The 22,989-nt window shown below is 36.0% G+C and overlaps 1 protein-coding gene across 3 annotated transcripts in view; it reads right to left on the minus strand.

Moving 5' to 3' along the window:
• Nucleotides 1–22,989, minus strand: part of ARL13B (ADP ribosylation factor like GTPase 13B) — a 75,330-nt gene that overhangs the window by 49,148 nt on the left and 3,193 nt on the right. The window contains exons 2-3 of one of the 3 annotated variants that reach the window (XM_059063835.2): nucleotides 10,151–10,217; nucleotides 3,419–3,668 (exon numbers count right to left, since the gene is read on the minus strand). In XM_059063835.2, coding sequence (XP_058919818.1) covers nucleotides 3,419–3,668; nucleotides 10,151–10,205 — 305 coding nt within the window. In that variant the 5' untranslated portion in view covers nucleotides 10,206–10,217. Of the gene's footprint in view, nucleotides 1–3,418; nucleotides 3,669–10,150; nucleotides 10,222–22,989 lie in introns of all 3 variants that reach the window. The other 2 variants (XM_059063833.2, XM_067034873.1) reach the window with 2 other exon arrangements.

The raw sequence follows: 22,989 nt of genomic DNA on the forward strand, positions 1-22,989 counted from the left end.
TTGACTGGAATATTATGCTGATTAAGCAGTAAATACTAGAGAACTGCCAAACAGAAATTCTGAGCTAATAAAACACCGAAGCCTAGTGATCTATGACTCTGACCTTTCAAGAGAACCCTCACGTCTGTGACATAAAGTGAAATGTGACTGAGGCTTCATTTGCAATGACACATGCTGTCAGACTACTGTGCAGAATTAGGTCAGACAGAGCTAGAGTGTCCAAGACCTGCTATCGTGGTCATCTACTCTGCTTCCCATAGCATGAATGAATCCTGTTCTACCAATTTGTAATTTCATGATTACAGACAAGATAATAATTCTTCAGGTTTCTTTCCTTCTGTTGAATGACTGAATCTTCTCAGAGGTCTGTTGTTGTTCTCTGTTTGCTCATTATTAGAGGGTGGGAAGAGAAAATTATCAAGGGGTTGAAGTGAGTTCTGTAGGTACTAAATCAACTAGTTTAGGCTCAGACAGACAAGTGGTGATCGGAAGAAATTAGATGCCATTATAGGATTCTGCAGATGAGAGGTCCAGATGTCCGTGGGCAGGAAGGAAGCAGCTATGTGCAACAAGGAGCACTGTAGCCAGCCTCCTAATTCAGGTAGCCTCCCCTACATCTCCACACCCACTAGCCCCTAGCACTCAGCTTACTAGGGCTCTACTGGACGCCCCTCCCACATACTATCCGATGGACTTTTCAATGCCATACCTATTATGTGCCAGGGTTACATCAGTTAAAACACAGACTTTCCTATCTGTGTGGAGCTATGGAGGCAACTTGAAGGACTTTGAGCAGAGGAAAAGTAAAATGATCAAATTTGCATTTAAAACTGAGCTCTCAAGTACTTTATCTATTCTTGCATCGTTTCACTTATTAAAGCATGTACCAATTTTGTAATTTGAAAAATATCAAATAAAGAAAAGGGCTCCTGCTAGCAATGTAGAGGAGAGCTTACAGAATAGTCTCCCTGCTACCAGGGAGACTGGTTAGGAGAGTAATCAGTAACACAAGGGAGAAGTGAAGAAAGGCTGAAAGGAGGTAACATTTAAGGGAATAAAGAGGAGTAAAGAGACTCAAACGATATTAAGATAGTAACATCAATAAGACAAATTAATTATAGGTCAGAGAGAAAAAGGTAAACAGGAGAACTTCCAAATATGGGACTTGGGTGGATATTCAAGATGGATTCATAAACAGAAAAACGGGTGGGATAGAAAATTTTATGTATTATATGAACACTGCATACATTACATGTTTTACAAAAATATGCGCAGGAAACTCATCAATATGAGAGCAGTGGTTGGCTCTGCATGATAGGTCAATCATTTTTTTTTTAACATCATTCTTTCCTACCTCTTCTAAATTTTTTAAGAATATGTACTTTTGGGGACTTCCCTGGCAGTCCAGTGCTTGGGACCCTGCGCTCCCAATCAATGCAAGGGGCGTGAGTTCGATCTCTGTTGGGGAACTAGGATCCTACATGCCGTGCAGTGTGGCCAAAAAAAAAAAAGAGAGAATATTTACTTTTTAGTAAATTTTGTATATTTTTGAAGTACACACATCTCAAAAAGTTTACCTTTATTAATAAAAATTCTATGGTTGTAAAACTCCTTTGAGAAAAACTCATCAAATGGCAAACCATTCCATATTTCATAAACATATTATTGATCCATAATTAATTCTCATGTCTTTGTGAGATTGCACTATGAAATTATAATAGTGAGCAATCATCCTAGTTGTGAGTTGTTTTTTTTTTCCAATTCTGGAAATTCACTAGCTGAGAGAGGTGACAGAACTGAAAGCAGATATCTTGCTGACATTGGATTATTCAGTAAACACTGCAGACACAAACTGCATGCCTCTGCCTCAGGGCTTTGCCACATACATCTATCTGCATGACTGACTCTCTCACCTCCAGTGTCATGTTCTCAATATGACCTAGTATGATTATCCTAATTTTAAGAGTAACATGCCCCTGTCACCACCACCACCATAGGATTCCTGATCTTCTTTTACCTGCTTTTTTTTCAATATACTTATCACCTAGTGTACAATTTATTTATTACATTTATTGTGTGTCTCACCCCCTAGAATGTAAGCTCCTGAGATCATACATGGAGTTTTATTGTTTTTGTTCCCAAAGGTATCCCTATCACCAGAACAATGTCTAGCACATAGTGGATGTTCAATAAATATTTGCTGAATTAGTACATGGATGAATGAATAAATGTATGAGAGAATACATGAATAAAAGAATAAATTAAATAAGTAACTATTGGGTTAAAAAAAGCACACTCAATTATTTTACAAATGAACATCAGTCATTAATACTTTTTACTGTAGAAGTCACTAATTCTCTGCTTAAACATTTGTAGAGACTAATTTAGTCTATAGGTTCAACAAAGTTTACTCTTTGTATACATATCTATTAAAGTCTATTTCATATTCAATAAAGGTGAGAATTATTTATATATATATATCAAATAACTTCTTTAATTAGTTAAATGTATAAAAATTAAACAGTATAAGCTTAACAATAAATGATACAATAAAGTTTTACTTTTTGTAATCAGAGCTTCCAAACTGCCTCATTTAAAAATGTTCATTTATTACTGAGGACCACTGAGGAACTCTGTCTTACAATTTCTCACTTAACCATGTGATAGGTTGCTTGGGGTTTTTTTAATCGTTAGTAATGAAACACAAGAACGAGGGAAAAGGGACAAGAAGGCAAAACACACATTCCGCTTACTCCAATTTTAAGAGCAATTTAAACTACTTTCACTTTACTATGTCTCAAAGTTATAGCACCATCTGGTGTTTACTATGCAGAAATGCTATGACGGCGGGTGCAAAAGTCCTTTGTCACTTAATTTTTAAAAAATGTTTAGGCAGCTGGACAAAATGATGCTAAGCATACAACTAAGTTGATAATGGCACAGATCACATGTTCAGTTCGGAAATATAGTAGTAAAACCTGAGAAATCAACATGGCATTAGAAGAATAAACCATCTAAATAACTTTCAAACAAGAATACTCTTCAAGAAAAAAAGAACAGGGGCAAAACATAAATAAGTTATTAAAAGAGGAAAATAAATTGAAAAACATTTTAGAACCTTGTTAATAGACCATTTGCAAAATCTGACAAAAGTAAATGATCAAATAAAACAGTTCACATTTGAAAACCCAGGAGATCTAATTATAAGATTTCTTCATTATATATACTCTGCCCTTAACCTCTACAGATAGCATTATAATAAGGCTTTGGTATATTAACAACTCCCAGTAAATTACATATATTTTATCATACGAGGGTGTGACAATTTAGCTTATTCAGTATTTTGTAACTTAGGTAAGTTTCTTTAATGACTTAATTCTGCTGTCTCTATGTTTACAATGACACCAACATTACTTACACCAATATAGGCTTTCCCGATATCCTAGGATGTCTTATCACTTCTGACATTGTCTCTTTTGTCTCTTCCATTCTCTCTTCATCACTCGAATCCACAACAAATATTACACCATAAGATTCAGCATAGTAATTCTTCCAGATTCCCCGAATTCTTTTTCCACCTCCCAAGTCAAAGATGGTGACTTCAAACTTTCCTTGTCTAAGGTCAATTTTGGAAAATCCAACAGTAGGTGCTACATCTTCAGGATATTCTGTTTCAAATGATATAAAAGAAAGAATCTTTAGACTTTAAATTAATAACACTAATTTAACTTCACAACTAAAATGAAATAAATGTGTTATTCATCATACTTTAGTACTAAATAGAATGTTTATTATTTGCTTACACAATAAGCATGACATCTAAGCACATTGGTTTGGAGGGAAGGTAGATACTATAAAATATCCAACTAGAATTTACACTCCTTGCAGATAGGAATATCTGTTTTTTTGTTTGCTTGTTTGTTTTTTATTGATATAACCCCAGTTCCTAAACTAATGCCCACCATATAATGGGTACTTAATAAGGATCTGTAGAATAAATAAACAAATGAACTCTTGCCTTTAAGGCCACTGACTCCCCAAGTTACAAACAATAAAAATTTCAACCTTCAATACCACAGCCATCCCCAAGGACCATTACAACCTCTGTGGAGTTATAAAGAAAAACTAAACATTTAGAGAATAGTCTAGAACAACCAAATAATGGGAGAAGCTATGAAGAGTATAGGACCTTTCTTTTTTAAGTAACTGAATTAAAGCTATAATTGGAATAAAGAGACTTTTAAGGACAGCTTGCAAATACAAAGAGTAGATTTTATTTTCTTCTACAAGAATAGAATACAGGATTTTCTCATAAATTTACAATTGAATTTCTTTGGACTTCTGCATATGACAGCACAAAGTAGAAGGTACAGGATGAATACAATTATAACTGCCAAAGAGTGGTAAATGACAGTAAGAGATTAAAAAGATCACTAAGGTTCAAGACTTGAACTAGGAGCTGGGACCTAGGCCTTAAAGCTGGGTAGGATTTAGACAGTCAGATGAGTGACCTAAGTGGTAAAAATGGTAAAAGCAAGATGCACGAACAAGTTGAACATTGTAGTTGGAGCAAACCCTTAAGCCTGAATGCACACTGAAGAGGGTTCTGAAGATAGAGAATTGGGAGCCACGGAAGGTATTTTAGCAGACCAATAACATAATAAAGGTGACTAAAGTAGTCTTCCTTGAGATTCATCTTTGTAAAAGTCTCTAGAATGGACTGAATATGAGAGTGATAGCCACTTTTTGGAGAGGTATGAAAATAAAAATAGAAGAATGGCAAGACAGAACTCATGAAAGATTAACAGAACCAAGTGACTCAGTGGTTACAGAGGAGAGTTCAAACTTCATGTCTGTCTCTTCCATTCTCTCTTCATCGCTGGAATTCACAACAAATATTACTCCACTGAACTTTGTTTACAGCTGCACGGTCAATACAGTGGCCACCAAACTACATGAGGCTTTTAAAACTTAAATCAATTAAACTTAAATAAAATAAAAAATTCAGCTCCTCATTTGTTCAAGCTGTATTTCAAGTGATCAAAAGTCACATGTGGCTGGTGGCCCACACTACTGGACAGAGCCAATATAGAACATGTCCATCATTGCAAATAGCTCTACTGAACAACACTGGTTTAGAGGGTCTTATCATTCCCACATTCAACAAAATATTTGCTATTACAAAGATAAATTTGAGAGGCATTTGCTGTTAGGCTTAGGTGTACTGAGAAACAGACTTGCAATGTACCATTCCCTTTCAACAAGCATCTTAATGCAGTTTACACAGCTCCCTAGAAAGTTAAGACATCACAAGTCACATTTTTAAAAGACCTGCCTTACCTAGAAGGAGAAAAAGGCAAGTTTAGAAGCAATATAAGCAGCCATGTATTCAAAAAACAGAATTAAACTAGACATTTAAAAATGTGGATCTAGTCCAGTCCAGAACTGGCTTCACAGTTAAAATAGGCAGCTGTCTTTGAGTATGATTTGAAAGGTACCCCCAGGAAATTATCAGTGAAAATAAATCAACTATCCTGAGGAAGGGATAAGGGAAATAACACATACAGAATACCTACTCAGTACCAGGACTTTGTTAGGCATTAGAATGCAAAGATGAATAAAAAAGGGTTGCTGTCCTCAAAGAATATCCAGTACTATTCAGAGAGAACTGTGTTAGTCCCATTAATGGGACTAACACAAGAACCTATATGTTCTACGAACAAGTCTGGAAAGCACAGTGTGAAGGTTTTATAAACTGTACTTTTATGTCCCTGCCAAAACTCATCTGTTGAAACCCTAATCCCCAATGTGATGGTATCTGGAGGTAGGGCCTTTGGGAGGTAATTAGGTTTAGGTGAGGTCACAAGGATGGAGCCCCCATGATGGAATTAGTGCCCTTATAAGAAGAGACATACGAGAGCTTATTTCCTCTTTCTCTTTCCACCACATGAGGATACAAGTGAGAAGATGGCTGTCTGTAAACCAAGAAGAGGGCCCTCACTAAGTACCCGACCATACTGGCACCCTGACTGCAGTCTTCTAGCCTCCAGAACTGTGAGAAATACCTGTTGTTTAAGCCACTAAGTCTATGGTATTATGTCATAGCAGCCCAAACTAAGATGGAGGGCATTCAAGAGAAAAAGGGTAAAGAGGAGCTAGAAGTGAGTCATGGCCTAGAAAGGCTTCATAGAGGAAATGAAATAGGAGTAAAGTCTTAAAAGACAAAAAAATTGTAACAAAGAAGGGAGAATAAAATTCCAAGCAGGGGAACAATGTAAGCACAGATAAAATGATGGCACTATTCCCAGGAAACCAATTCATATTAAGTAATTTTTTTCAAGGTTACATGGTAGACAGAGCCAGGACTCAAATTCAGGTATTCAGGACTTTCAAAGCCTGTTTCTTTGGATACAAGGAACACTCTCCCCAATTTCTCTCCTATTCTTTTCTCTGGTTCCTACTCATGATTCTGTTTTTCAAGACTCAAGACTAAATGTTCAGGTTATAACCTTTTCTGTAAATCCTTCTCTGATGATTCCTTCCTACTTTCAGTATCACCTACACCATCTATTGTAATATTCTGTGTTCTTGCTGCTCTCCACAATAGCCTATACCTTCCCAATAGCTGGGAACTATCTTTGTATACTTAGCACTCAGTACAAAGCATATAATTGCTCAATACTACAACACCAGACTGACAGGACAGGCGAAGCTGCTGTCGTTATGTCCATTCTTCCGTATCCATATCCATTCTTCCATATCCATCCATTCATGCTTGTAATTATTTATTGAGGGCCTGTTATAAATCAGGCATCATACAAGAACCAGGGGTACAAAGACATATGGTCCCTAATCCTGAGGATTTCCGTAAGGCTTATGTGTTAAGACAATGCCTAGAAAGTTCAAGATAAAATGAAAATATATAATCAATAACTATTTATTGAGCTTATGTTATATGCTAAGTACTATGCAAGGTCCTAGATATACAAAGATTAATAAAATTTATTAATATTTTCTGATCTTATAGAGCACTTATATAGAGGGAAAAAGAGGAAATGCATACATAAACAAATAACTACAATATAATAAAGATGTGTTAGTGTCAACAATGCTAGGGACCAATTTACACAAAGAATTTTCCCACCCAAAATAACAACAGTTCCTTAGAACTATTAGGAAGTAATACTGGAAAGTCAGAGAACCCTGGATTTTTTAGCTGAGCACATGGCTGTTCAGGATAAAGAATGCAATCCCCAGTCTCTATGGCAGCTAGGGGTGGCCATGAGAACAGGTTCTAGATAATGTGCTTGTGGTATACTGTTAAATGTTTAACTGGCTTTGGAGGCTGTGGAACTCTGATAGGTAGTGTTTGCCAATTGTCTTGGTGTAAATACTCCCGCTATGGACTATTTCAAATTACCAATATGAGGCACCTGAACATAGAGTTTGGAGGAGAGATGCCTAACTGGCTCTTGTTGACTAATATGAGCCAATAAGAGCAAGTAGCAACCAGCTCTGGAACACCACGGGTTCTAGCTAATGGCCTGTGAACTGCAGTGATGTGGTGGCTTCTGGTTCACATACTTTAAAAAAAGAGAAGGACAGCCTCCATTTGTCCTTCACTTCTTCCTTCCAGCTGAAATGCACATGTAGTAGTGAGACACCTTGGACCAGGTAGGCAAGGGAGAACACTAGGAATGGCAAAGCAAATAGGAAAAGGAACTTGAGTCTCTAATACCATAGAGCTGCTATGCCAGCCCTAGACTACTTTTCCCTGTGCCGTAATATGAGAGAGAAATAAACTTCTATTTTATTAAACCACTGTTATTTTAGGCTTATTTGTTAGCACAATTGAACCTATATCCTAATAATGCAATCACTTTGACAGCCATGAAGAAGAGAAGCTGATTAAAGGAAGTGAACCTCAAGATAGGGAAAGTACTCTTCGATTAGGAAGCTATAATAAAATTATACATGAAACACTAAACCCAACTGAAGGAAGTGAACCTCAAGATAGGGAAAGTACTCTTAGATTAGGAAGCTATTATAAAACTATAGATCAAACACTAAACCCAGGGTTTGGACGCAGACAACGGCAATACAGTTGGAGAGGAAGATTATCTCAAAAGAAAGGAGGAAATATACAATAAAAAAATTTAAAAAATTTTTAATAAAAAACAAAACAAAACAGAAAAGAGCCAGAAATAAGCTAAGAGAAGCCATGGGAGAAATGTTTGAGGAAGACTGCCTACTAAGGCATGGCCTGAACTGGAACACCAAAATAAGTAAAGCTGCCCTTGGGGTATTTATAGTCTGGAGGGTAGAGTAATACATAAAAAGAGGGGCAATTAAGAAGCTATACAAGTAGATACATATAAGAGTAGGCAAAAACAGAGGATGTAGTCAATTGTACTGATGGTGGTGGTAAGGGGTGAGGGCAGCAGGAGATCAGAAGAGACTTCATAAAGAAGGAGACTATACGACAAACAAGCATCTTTAGAGATAAGTAGATAATCTGTTTTTAAGGATAAATTGATATTCCCTTTAATAAGGCAAGTGAGAAGAGCATAAACAAAATCACAAAGGTATCAAAAGGCTCAATTTGAAAAACTTCAAGTCATTCTATATAACTGGAATCTTTAAAAAAGAAAAATGGTAAGAAATCAGTCACTGGAGTAGGCTGAAGAGTAAATACGAAATGAAAAACAAAAACGGAGCCAGAGGGGAGCTCAAAGTTGAAGGCAGCTTTGACTTTTTGTTCATGATGTGACACCTTGAACATTTTCTAAACTCAGAAAAAGAAACTAATGGAGGTGGGATTTAGAAGAAAATGGCCTGATGGAAAGAGGATGTTCTAAGTACACGCAAATAATTAGACAGTCTGATTAGCACATTCCTGGATCCTGCTCCCTTGAACATAAGGCTTTGAAGGAATGAAAGAGAAAACGTTTAGATAAGGTTTCATGGCCTTCAAGCGAAATCTGGCTGGCTACCTGTTTTTACATGGCCCTCAAGCTAAGAATGTGTTTTACATTTTAAAATAATTTCCAAAAAAACCCCAAGGATAATGTTTCATAACACATCAAATTTTAGGGTCTATAAATAAAGTTTCATTGGAAAATGGCCACGCTCATTTGTTTACATATTTTCTATGGCTACTTCTGCACTACTATGTCAGAGCTGTGTAGCTGGGAAAGGGACTATATGATTCTCAAAGTCTAAAATATTTACTATATGGATCTTAACAGAAGAAGTATGCAAACCCCTGGTTTAGATGGTGACAGTTATATCCTTTGCAAGGATATAACCTAGGTGACAGCAAGAGGGGTACAAAAAGGCTTTAGAAGACTCCTCAAACAATAATATATCGTTTGCATTTAATTGGGGGGTGACAAAGTGTTTTTCTCCAACAGCAAGTTTTGCGAGGTGTCAATTTTCTTTCATGAATTTCCATAAATAAAAGCTCCCTATCTGTCATGCATGATATCTAGTTGCAAAATCCATTTTCAGGAACAAATATATGTTAGGTTTTCTCCCAATTCATACCCTCAAGATGCCTCGCTTGTGTCGTGCTACATCTTCTGGGTACACAACAAACTCACTAGTATAGTACGTCTATATTGTAATTACAAAGCATTAAATTAAGACTAAATAAATACATCCAATGAGATGTAATATAAATGACATAAAACCCTTTAATGTATCTTTAATGTAACTGTAAAAATTACACATCATGTTGAAAAAAAAAATCAAGAGATGCAAAGAGAATTGTGCTGGCTAACCGTATTTCTACCTCCCTTTCATTTAGCTGTAGACATGTGACTAAATTCTGGCCAAGAAAATGTAAGTAGAAGATAGGGATCCTTAAAGGCAGGGGCATGTCCTTTTTTTACTTTTTCCTTCCTACTGGCTAGAAGACAGCTGCGATCCCTGTTAGCTAATCAAAAACCTCAAGGAGCCTCTGCATTCATTCAAATCTGAAACGTAACAGGCTGGTACTATTACGCCAGAGTCTATTCACCACATTAGCCTCAAGTATACTAAGAATATAAAGTAATAGAGTGCACAGTATATGTACCCAATGAATATGTAATAAAGCAATTTAAATAACTAAATCAGAGTAATTTAATAATAAATTTTTTCAGCTTACCTCCTTGGATTCCCTTTGCTGTTGCCGTTTTACCAGCATTATCAAGTCCCACCATCACAAGAGTCACCTTTCTTAAAACAATAAAAATTTAAAAATCACTTTGAGTCAATTAAGTATTGGGGTAAAAATAAAAGCAAATTCATTCATCCAAGCAACACTTAAGGAGCATCTATATGTACAAGACAATCTGCTGGATGCTAGGGGGTACAATGATGAATAAAATATATATTCAAAAAGCAAAATTCTTGAAAAATACCTGTAAAGTGTCATCCTTTTGTTCTCTATACAAAAAAAAAGGGGGGGGGGGAACTGTACAGTAGATAACCTGAAGCATAGAGAAGAAATAAGGGAAAGAAGAGAGAAAGCAAGGGAGGGAGATGGATCCTAGCACGAGTTATCTATCATGTCTAAAGACTCAATTTTCTAGTTAACTGAAGTCTAAGGATTAGCACAAATTTGTTTTTTCTTGTGAAATTACATAAGAAAAGAATGATTGTTAAGTTCTTGACACTACTAGTATGCTCAACTGTTTTTATATATGCAGCACCTTACCAAGTATACATCTTAAACATAGTATAGTAACATGATTATTAACCTAAGCACTGACATATTTTGAGACGGTTCCTAAATTATAAAGCTTAAAATGTTTCTGATGATATAGGTAAACTTCACAGAGTTAGAAAAAAAGTACAATCCAGTTCAATTTTACTATTGAAGAAACATAAGTCCAGAGTCATAAGATAATGAATTGGTTACAGTCAGAACCAGAACCTAATTCACCTAACTCCTAGGGACTTCTCAAACCTGGGGCAGGTTATAAAGGAACAAACCTACTATACTGGTCCTATTATCTCAGCGATTCACTCCATCACTAAAGCTCATTTCTGTTCCAGGCTTAACTACTGCTTAGTATAAATGGTGAGACCATCTATTAACACCATTTTGGGAATATAGACAGAAAGCCACAGCATAACTGCGCCACATTCCCATCGGGTAGAGTCAGGGTTTCTGCCAAGTACAGTCATTCTTCACTGGCAATCATTCCAAGAAGGGTTAAAAAACAGAACTTAGATGGCAAGAAAGGGTGTTGTTTCATCTGTCTAGGCCTGGCTCTCTTGGATCTGGACTTCTTTATTAAACAGTTACTGACCATCTTCTGTATACCATACACCAGTGTTCTAGGTACCTGAAATACACTTGTTTATTTAAATAACCACAACAACAATGAAAAACAAAAACTGATAGAGAAACCCTTCCCTTATTAAACTTACATTTTAGTTACAGGAGACAAACAATATAATAAATATAAGAAATAAGTAGGGCTTCCCTGGTGGCGCAGTGGTTGAGAGTCCGCCTGCCGATGCAGGGGACGCAGGTTCGTGCCCCGGTCCGGGAAGATCCCACATGCCGCGGAGCGGCTGGGCCCGCTGAGCCTGCGCGTCCGGAGCCTGTGCTCCACAACGGGAGAGGCCACAGCAGTGAGAGGCCCGCGTACCGCAAAAAAAAAAAAAAAAAAAAAAAGAAAGAAAGAAGTAAATTATAGGTTATACCATACGTTAGAGGTGATTAGGTACTATAGAAAAAGAATAAAGTAGAGCAGGATATGGATTGTAGTTTTACATAGGTGATCAGGGCAGGCCTTACTGAGAGAAGGTAAAGTCTGAGCAAGGTCTTGAAGGAGGGAGTTACTTATGCAAATATCTGGGGCAAGAGAGTACAGCTGGGGCAAAAGGCAAGGAAGCCAGTGTGGTAAAACCCAGTGAGACAGGAGCAGGGAAGAAGGACAGGAAGTCAGAAACGCATCAGAGGCCAGATAACGTAGGGCCTTGTAGGCCATGGTGAGGACTTTGGTTTTTGTAAATGAAATTAATTTACTCTTCATGTTAATTTCCTTTGTTATCCAGGAGGCTTAGTCTTTTGTAAATGCTTCAACCATCCCTATATCCACCATGAAGAATAAACGAAAGTACGTCTATGCTTGAGTCAGTGGTAAGTCATAATTAGCAGCATCCCCACACCCCATTCCCAGTCAGTCAGTGGTGGGGTCAGTGGAAATGCCAAAGAGGCACACAGCAGATTATGAATTTACGGATCTGAGGTAGTATGTGAGGTCTGGGTACTTCTATCCACGGGAAAGTTTTAACTGTATTATCAACTGAAAAATATGTTTACTTCTTTTTTTTTTTTTTTTTTTTTTTTTTTTGCGGTATGCGGGCCTCTCACTGTTGTGGCCTCTCCCGTTGCGGAGCACAGGCTCCGGACGCGCAGGCCTAGCGGCCATGGCTCACGGGCTTAGTTGCTCCGCGGCATGTGGGATCTTCCCAGACCAGGGCACGAACCCGTGTCTCCTGCATCGGCAGGCAGATTCTCAACCACTGAGCCACCAGGGAAGCCCCTATGTTTACTTCTTAAGGAAGTTTTGAGATATGTAGAATATAACTACTATTTTGTTTGAAGAATTCATAACTTCCAAATATCAAAGAACAAAATTTAAGTACAAAGTAATTTCTTAAATAAAACATAATAAATGACTATCCAAAAAAGATGGATTGTATAGCATTTAAACAATATTTTGGATAAATATTTTGGAATATTTTGGAAGTTACTAGATATGTAATGAATTAGACAATAGTAAAGCTAATTCAATTTTTCTTTAATAATTTATTTCAAGATCTATAGTGCTTCAAACATCACCATGACCAAAACAATTACTTTTGGGGAACAAATCCCCATTTTCTGCTTGTTTGCATCATTTATTCTGTAACTATTGATTAGGCACCGATTACACAGTAGCAAACAAACATCCACAATCCCTAGCCATCATAAACCTTAGAGCCTGGCAAGAAAAGAGGCATTAGAGATTTATGTGTGATGACTGTTGTAAAGTGAAAGCACAGTCAGGCACAGGAAGAGATAGCAGCTGACCATGCCTATTCTAGAAGTCACAGAAGACCACACTGCAAACATATATCGACTGGGTCAGCAGTTCCTAGGAACATCATGGATCCTTTTCCCATCCCTTATGAGCCAGAGTAAAAAATCTGAAATATACCTTTTTGAGGAAAATGTCCCTTCATTCTCTACTAAAAAGGTAGCATTTTATGTTCCCCCCCCTCCATTCTTGTCAAGATTTCAGATAAAAAAAAAAAAAAATCACTGTCCAAATAATTACTTTTACACATTTGAAACATTACTCTTAAAGCAGCTATCAAGGAAAAAATGTTAGATTTTTACCTTAAAAGCTTTCCTTTTTTAAACAGAATATTAGGTTCAAACAAAAAAAAGTTCTTCAAACATGAAAATCACTTTGGAAAATTATAATCGTGCTGAGACTGGCACGAAATAAGTCTCTCTGGATTTCTACTTTTATTTTGACTACAGTTGCAAGTACACAGTTAATCTTTAAGATTATGCCATATACTTGAAAACACAGCTTTAATTAAGTATTTGAGGTAATTAAAGCCTTAATGAAAAAACATAACATTAGCAGTACAAATGAAAATCACAGCATGAATTACTGCAATGCCTGATAACAAAGCATTAAATTTATACTTTTAGAATAAAACTCTTTTTTAACTTTTTTAACCATTGAACTCTTTTTTAACCATTGAATATATTCAATCTAAAACATTTTAAAATGTACATGTCATTATAGCTTTTTAAAATAAGATAAATTATCACTGATTGGGAACAGTTTGGCTGTGATGCTGTGTAACAACAGAGAAATAAAAAACTATGTTTTTTAGTCTTATGATTATTGATCAAATACACCATTCCTTCAACTGAAAAAATAATAAACAGTGTTCTTAGGTTTATAGTGTCTAGAAAGTTGACACTAGCAATAAAAGCAATCATTTAGTCATTTGATCAGGCAGTAATTCAATAAAAGTACATAAGGCATTTGAGTACTATGGACACAAAAATGCCTGAGACATGATTTCTATCCCAGAGTGCTCATCATCTAATGAGAATGACTAAAATGTAAACAAACATTTGTACATTATGACACTATGACAGTTTAAAATGCTTATCGATATATACAAGATGCTAAAGGAATACAGAGCAAGAAGACTTTATTCAGCCTAGAGATACAGGAGAAGGTCTCGGAAGCTTCTTACACAAGGTGATGATGCCTCAGCTAAGTTCTTAAAATGTAGAAGTTTGCCGAGCAAGGGGAAGGTGAAAATAGGAGGAAGGATGAAGAGGTTCCAGACCAAGAACACTGCCTGAGAAGACACCACACCAAGGAGGTAAGAACTGGCAGGGTGCTGAGTTGCTAAACCCAGGCATTAAGAGCATATCTCAGGAAAGCAGCCTTAAGCAAAAGGAGAACATGCTTGTTACATTCATACACAATCACAACTCAATACAACTGTGTATTGAGTCTAAAAGGAACCCGACATACTTCTACTTAAGGAACCAGTATCATAATATAGGTGATAATGTGACCTTCCCAGAAGTTAAAAGTGATCACTTAGCTCTTATTACAGTTATCCCTGAGTATTGAATTATATACCAAACTAGAAAGGCTGACATGGAAAGGACTCTGTTGTAAGATGTACAGTATGTTTCTACTAGTAACAAGTAACATATAGGGATTGTGGGTACTCTGATATATAGTCACAAACTTGGTGTTAGAGCAGCCTGTGTTCAAATCCCAAAATTGCCATTTCCAAGCTATATGACCTGGGACACATTATTTAACTTCTCAGAATTTCATCAGTAATATGGGATAATAAAAATATCCATCCCATAGGGATGTGGTGAAATTATGTAAGACATGCCAGTAAGGAGCACAATGCTTGTGGCACTCAGTAAGTGCTCAACCTATAGCTGTTATTACAGAATAAAATTCAAGACGGGGAGTCTACAAATGAGACCAGCGAGATGGGCAGGGACCAGATTATAGAGGAGGATTAATGGGTTCAGTTTTGCACATGTTGACAGTAGTGCTTTCTCACACTGAAGTCTGAAGCTGGAGGAGAGACCTGGACTGGGATTATGAGACATATACGTGGTAGTTAAAACTATAAGAACAGATGAAAGAGCACAGAAGGAAGAAGAGCCAGGGGACAGGGAACACAGAACCCCAAGACCCTTTGAAGAAACCCTTAAAATTGTAGCCAGAAATGATACCAAAGAAACGGCAGCGATGGGAACAGTTTCCAGAAGGGTTAAGAGATGAACAATATCAAATACTACAAAGTTTTGTAAAATAAAAGTATCTTAAATACTACAAAGTTTTGTAAAATAAAAGTATCTTTTTGGTAATTGCCACAAATTAAGTACCTCAGAAATAAATGCTCTCAGCTTTTCCCAAACCCTGCAATACCAACGCTTTGAATTTATATGGCGTGTCTTGATAGTTCAAAGCTATTTTACCCTATCATTTATCTTCATGCTGTCCCTGCAAGTACAGCAGATACAAGTTACCCAAGGTTACAGTGCTAATAAAAATTAGTTAACAACAACAACAAAAAAAATTAGTTAACAGCAGTTTCCATGGGAAGTTTAAAAACAATGGTTTGTAAAAATAATTATTATTATTTTAAAGGGCAACTTGAACCATCTCGTTTATCATAAAATTTACTCACATTTATAAACACACACACACAGATACAAACCAGATAGCCAGGTAGTCTGGCTCATTTTCATCAAAATATTTTGGAATTTTTTCCCCACATTTCAGTCTATCACAATCATAACCTACTTCCTAGAGCTAAGAGAAGGTAGATTACCTAGTAATAGGTAGATTACTAAAGTTATGAATTGCATGTTGTTAATAAAACCTAACCATGATGTTAATGAAAATCTAACAATGGCATTTTTCTGTTTAAAATCCTTAAACAGAATCAAATCCAAACTCTGCAGCCTCTTCTTCTGCACTCCCCAGCAAGCCTTTAAGACTGGGGTGTCCCCCAGTCCTTCTTGCCCACGCATGTTAACACAGCAAATAAACCTTAACTTTTTCATGCAACTTTTCATACAGTCTTCTCAACTAGAACTTGTCTTAACTCTGCAGCCCCAGGATCAAATGTGCTGAGCATACATCATGCATCTTTACTGAATGAAACAACATAAACATACTTTCTGATCCTCCATTTACTAAGTAAACACTAAGTAAAATTAAAATATATAACTTTAAGTTGAGAACATACTATAATGGATTTAATTTATATAAATCTTCACATCAAAGTAACAGTTCAATATTAGAGAATGTAATTAAAATTACCTATTTTCTTACATCAAACTGACTGAAGTTTTCTGAATAAATTTACATGCTTATGGTTTCAAGGTAATAATTAACAGTGAGAAATATTTTTAAAACTAAAATAATTCTGAGTTAAAAACAAAGTAGGGATTGATTAAGAGAGCCAAAGACTTTTTACATATTTTATCTCAGGATACCTTTTTATATAACATATAGAAATTAATATGTCTAAAATATAAGCCACATAATATTAGCATTTTGAACTTAGACTCAGAAAACATTTGAATTCTGAATCTCTTCTGAAAGACATTATTACAATCTTTTGAACATTTACAACTCTAAACTTCCTCATCTGTCAACTAAGGAAGACAATACTTCAAATGAGATAATTACATAAAACCTATTTCTAACTTCAAAAATGTTATGCAGGGCTTCCCTGGTGGCGCAGTGGTTGACAGTCCGCCTGCCGATGCAGAGGACACGGGTTCGTGCCCCGGTCCGGGAAGATCCCACGTGCCGCGGAGCGGCTGGGCCGGTGAGCCATGGCCGCTAAGCCTGCGCGTCCGGAGCCTGTGCTCCGCAACGGGAGAGTCCACAACAGCGGGAGGCCCGCGTACCACCCAAAAAAAAAAAAAATGTTATGCAAGTTAAAATAAAACGCTTCACTGAAACACTATGAAGCAAAATTTAACACATCAAAATTAGTATTTATTACGTCAAATATTTAAAACTACATGGAGCAATTTAACAAATACATATGAAAAGGGACTTGGGAATACTGTTTTATGATATATGTGTGAGAAAACAAAAAACTTACCACAAAAAAAATTAATACAATGAAAAAATTTTACCAAAAACATTTATGGTGTGATTTTATTATACAAATGCACTATTTTCCGACATTTTAATTCAGATTGTAGAGTCCAGGATAATACTGCATCAAAATAACTCTCTAAATTTATGAAGCACTAAAAGAGGGCAAAACTTGGGGTTATATGCTAGCTTTGAAGTCCTGATCAAGTGAAATTCTTAGTATCAGTTTGTTCATTTCTAAAATATAAAGAGATAATGTAAACTATGGACTTTAGCTAATGATATATCACTATGTTCATCAATTGTAACAAATATACCCCACTAATGAAAGATGTTAATAATAGTGGAAACTAGGAGGAGGGAGGGTATATGGGAGGCTCTCTGTACTTTCTGCTGAGTTTTTCTGTAAACCTAAAATTGATCTAAAAATGAAAACTATTTTTTTAATTGAAAAATAAAATAAAATATAAAGGGGTAGAATCAAAATATCTCTAGATCTCTTTCCTAAAATTCTGAGATTCTTACTATGAATAAACAAGAAGCTGTAGAGGGATAAAAAGAAGTGTAAGATATTCCAGTTCTGCCCATGGCACATCAGATAATCCTTGCTAATCTGTATGTACAGCTTAATTAAGAAATTAAGAACCAGCAATTTCTATAAATAGTCTAAGATTTACAGTTATATTTACTTAGACCAAGAAAGATGGCTAATAGGGTACTGTTTCCCCACGGAAAAAAATCCTAGCAGAGATAACATACCACATCATGGCATGTTTTACCAAGATACCATACTGATACCCAAAAAGCACCAATCCACAATGCTTACTGTGACATGTGAGTCTCTTCTTTTAGATTTGGCCACAGTGAATAACAATCTACTAATAAACTTGAATTAAAGCTTTGGTAGGCTGTATTGTGACAAGGAAAAACACAGATGGGTAAAAAACTAGTTTTAGCTAGTGGTCACCTCAGGGAAGGGATGGTATGAGACAAATACGGTGCAGGGAGCTTCAAGGATTTATCCATTTCTTCAGAAAAAAACTGAAATGTGATGACCAAAGGTTAATATTTGTAAAACCTAGGTAGTGAGCACATGAGTACTTACTATATTTTTCTTGTTCTTTAAATACTGGTAAAAATATGTTCTTACTATTTTAAATTATACCACATAATTCTTGCTGCCAAAATTACTTCCTTTAAATTGATGTTAATTTTCTGCCTCTCTAGGTGGGCTATTCCTCAAATCATGCTCATGGAAAGCATAGGAAGCACAAATTTCTTCAAGACCCAGGTAAAATTACACCCTTTCCAAAATTCTGCTTACAACCCTTGCTAGAATCTTGGAAATCATCTTTAAACTCATATATTCTATCATATGTTATATTACCATTTCATCAACTGGGTGCTACCTGGTATAAATAATCGGAGTTGTGAGTATGTAAATGATAATACGTAAGGGTGAGGACCTGCTGACAGGGCCCAGATATTTACTGAGAACCATGACTTGACAGACTTTGTGCTCTGTGCCCTGGATGAAGGCTGCTCCCTATACACAAAATAAATTTCAACAGAGATTCAAATGTTAAAAATTAAAACATAAAAGTACTAGAAAAAAAAGTATAGGTGAATATAATCTTGGAGTGATGATGAACTTCCTAAATATTACACTGAAAGAAGATACATTTGAATTTTAAAATTTAATGTTTATGCTTCAGAAACCATCAAAAAATTTTAAAACCTAACAAAAGAAAGAAAAGTATCTGCAACATATACTAGAGTGAAAGGGTTACTAGTATAAACACTTAAAAAATCTTTTAGAAAAATCAATAAGAAAATGGACCTGTGCCAATAGAAAAACAGCAAAGGGAATCACTGGGAAATTCTCAAAAGAAGAAATACAAATGTCTAAGGGAAAAAACTTTTAACCTTACCAGTAATCAAGAAAATAGAAACTAAAAGCAGATAACATTTCCCCCATAACCTGGAAAAAATGAAAAAGTGATGGCTTCTATTTTTTGAGGAAAAAAGCACTCTCTTACCCTGCTGGTAGGAGTAGAAATTGGTTTAAAAAAACAAGAAGCCTTTCAGAAGAGCAATTTGGCAATATATATCACACACATTAAACTTTTTCATATCATTTGATTTGGAATTCCATTTCCAAAGACATTTATATAAGGATGCTCACCAAGGCATTGTTGATAACACTAAAAAAAAAAAAAAATTTAAACATTCTAAATATTTAATAACAGGAATAATTTAAAATAATTAAAAATAATTCACTTTGGTGAATCTACTCAACACATTACTCTGCTGCTATTAAAAAGATGTTGAACAAAAATATGTAATGATGTAAAATGATGTTAATTATACATTAAGGCAAAATAAATAAATAAAAAGCTATGAAATAGCACTTTATTTTCTCATTATTGTTTAAAAAAATGTACATGTATGTAAGAGATTCTACACCAAAATACAAAAACTGGTAATCTCTGGTGGGTGACATTGTGAGTTAACTTAAATTTGCCCCTTTCTGCTTAACTGTGCTTTCAATGTTCTACAATAAACATGCATTATCTTTAAATAACAATAAATATACAATACTTTTAAATGTTTTTTTTTGAATTTTGTTTATTTTTTATACAGCATGCTCTTATTAGTTATCTATTTTATTAAATGTTTTTAAATAACAGCAGCTCCTGTCCACAAGACATCCTGTATGACTAGGCAAACTGAATAAACATTACAATATGTGGTAAGTAGAGACCAATACAAGGGGCTAATAAGCAAACACAATGCAAGGTAAAGAATCTAGCTGGAATTCAAAGAGTTTCCTGAAGGAGAGAATCTCCCAAGTGAGATTTAAGTATAATTAGGAACAGTCAAAAAAGGGAAGGGCATTCAGGGAGGAATGGAGGGACTAGAGAACTTAAATACCCCAAATCTGGAATGACAGGAAGAAAAAGAATGGCTTATGATGAGTCCATATAGCCAGACTCAGGTCAAATTGCAAGTATTCTGTAAGTAATAAGTTTGGATGTTATCCTGAAGGCAATTAGGAAAGACTTAAGGTTTAAAATCAGTTGCATACTAAAAAGATCATTGACAGTATGGGGCATTAATCAGAGGGGAACAGTGGAAAGTCTGTCAAAGAGATCTGGGAGAGAAATAATGGAAACCTTATCTAAAACGGAACAGTGGGTATGAAAAGGCTGAAAGAGTGCAAGACACACAAATTGTATTAAGTAGGTATAAACCAAAGGATTTGATGATTTGAGATAACAAAGCACAAAGAGGTATGCAGGATTTCTCTTGGCTTCTGATGTGGGTAAAAGGAAGGCAGAAGCAATTCGGCATGAGAGAAGATGTAAGTTCAGTTTTGGATGTGTTCGGATTGAAGATTCTGTGGTAACTGGATATGTAAGTCTTAAGTGGTGGATGAATCTTTGTGCTGGAAATATGGACTTGAGAGTCAATGTTGAGGTGGTAGCTGAAGTCCCTCTATATGATGCGACTGACCATAAACGGAGAATATGTAGAAGAAGAAAAGAGAGTTGAAGACAGAATGTGAAGCAAACTTGGGAGTCGGATGAAGAAAGGCTAACTGGCAAAAAGATATAGAAAAGGAAATAGGCGGAAAGGTGAAAAAATTTTAAATTCAGAAAAAAGAAATAAGAGAATTCCAAGAAGAGAGTGATCAGTGTCAGTTGATGCCAAAAGATTGAAAAGCATCCATTGGATTTAATAACCAGGCAGCATCTGGTGTAGCAAGAAAAACTGAAGGGTCTGGGTGAAAGCCTTCTACTGCAGGAAGTTAAGGAATGCTTGAGAGGGGAGGAAGCTGAGAAGGTACCACTCATACATTGCCAATTGTTAAGTGTGGAGTAAAGGGAAGGAAGAAGGGTAGTGGCTGCAGGGACAGGGTTGTTTAGGATGGTAGACACAGAATAACAACCTCCCAAAGATGTCCACATCCTAATTCCTAAAACCTGTGACTATGTTTTCTTACATGGCAAAAGGAACTTTGTAGATGTGGTTAAGCTAAAGGATCTTGGATGGGGAGCTTATCTTGGAATATCCAGGTAGGCCTGATGTAATTACAAGAGCCCTTCCTTATAAAAAGGAAGCAGGAGAGCAAAGAAGAGAGAAGACGTTATGATAAGACGTTATGATGTTGGCTTTGAAGATGGAAGAAGGGGGTCACAAGCGAAGAATGCAGGCAGCCTCTTTCTTTGCTAGAAAAGGCGAAGAAAAACAGATTCTCCCCTAGACCCTCCAGAAAGTATGCAAGCAATCCTGCTGACCCATTTTAGACTTCTGATCTCAGAACTGTAGGATAATAAACTTGTTTAAGTCACTAAGTTGATAGCAATTTGTTATAGCAGCATTAAGAAACATTTCATTTGGTTTATTTTTTTTAGGTAAGAGAGGCTTGAGCATGTTTATGTACTAAAGGGAGAACAGAAGCAAAGCTCTGAAGACAGAAGAGAAAGAGATTTTGTATTTTTGATGATAAAATTGGACAATAAATTTTTGGATAAAAGTGTAGGTTTAGTCTTGTATCCCAGAAGTTCTTTCTGTGATCTCTGACTGAATGCTGCACCCCTAAAGTTCCCAGGAAATGGGAAGAAATGGAATTAAGCGCACAGATGTAAGAATTAGACTTGGAAAGAAAAAGGAACCCTTCTTCCACTAACAGAAAGAGAGGAAAGGAAGGTTATCTATACTGATAAGTATAAAATGAATTGAAGAAGGTAACCTACTAATCAGCACTTATCTCCTAAGATCAGAGGTATTATTTGCTGAGTAACTACTATGTGCAAAGCATCAAGTACTTGCATACATTTTCTTTCTCAAAATGTTATAAAACAAAAATTATCCACACTTGACTGGGGGGAAAGTGCCAAAACTCCTAAGATTCAGATGCAAATCTGTTTGACTCAAAACACTATACTGAGAAATCTGGCAGACACCACAATAAGCAAGTGACCAAGGTTAACAGCAGCAGTAATAAGATATATCAAACTCATGTACCCCTTGATATGATGTACTGAAAAGGACATTTCAACTCCATGGTATTTCCTTTACCCATTTATGCAGCAACATCTTTGTAAGGGGTAGTCTACAAAACAATTGACAGGTACTCTTAAAAGTCTCAAGGTTATGAAAGACAAGGAAAAACTGCAGAACTATTATAGACTGAGGGAGAACAGAGACACAACAAAGCAATGTGGAATCCTTGATTAGATCCTGGACAGGGAAAAAAAAGCATTAGATATTAAAACGAGTGAACTCAGAATAATTTATAGAGTGAACTCTATAATTTAGTTAATAGTACAGTACCAAAGTTAATCCCTTAGCTTTGATCACTATATTATGATCTCAAAATAAAAAAACCACTATAGTGCACTGCTTCTACAGGAGCAAGCCACTTACTTATCTGTGAGTATAGCTTTTAGTCTATTCAAGGTTAATTTTACATAGCTGCAGAGCCTACGTTAGGTTCTGTCTGGTGGTTAACAATAGCAGATACAGTGTTCCTGAATTCCCTAGCATCCTGGTCTGACTCCTGACCTAGACTGGTACTTTTAACTCTTGACCTCTGACTCCTGCCTTGTCCCTATCACACGTTCTGAATATGCCATCTAATCCCTGATCCCAGTCTCTAGAATAATATGCTCGTTGGGAGAGAATCTAGGTGAGAACAGGTGGGTAAATCCAAAGGGTGCAGTATACAGTAGTTAGGTCAGCAAAGTAATCTCAGAACATAGTGTATTAATAACGATCATCTTATCTCTTACATACACTCACTTCTCAA

The sequence above is a fragment of the Kogia breviceps genome, chromosome 5, assembly GCF_026419965.1.
Source record: "Kogia breviceps isolate mKogBre1 chromosome 5, mKogBre1 haplotype 1, whole genome shotgun sequence".
Taxonomy (NCBI): domain Eukaryota; kingdom Metazoa; phylum Chordata; class Mammalia; order Artiodactyla; family Physeteridae; genus Kogia; species Kogia breviceps.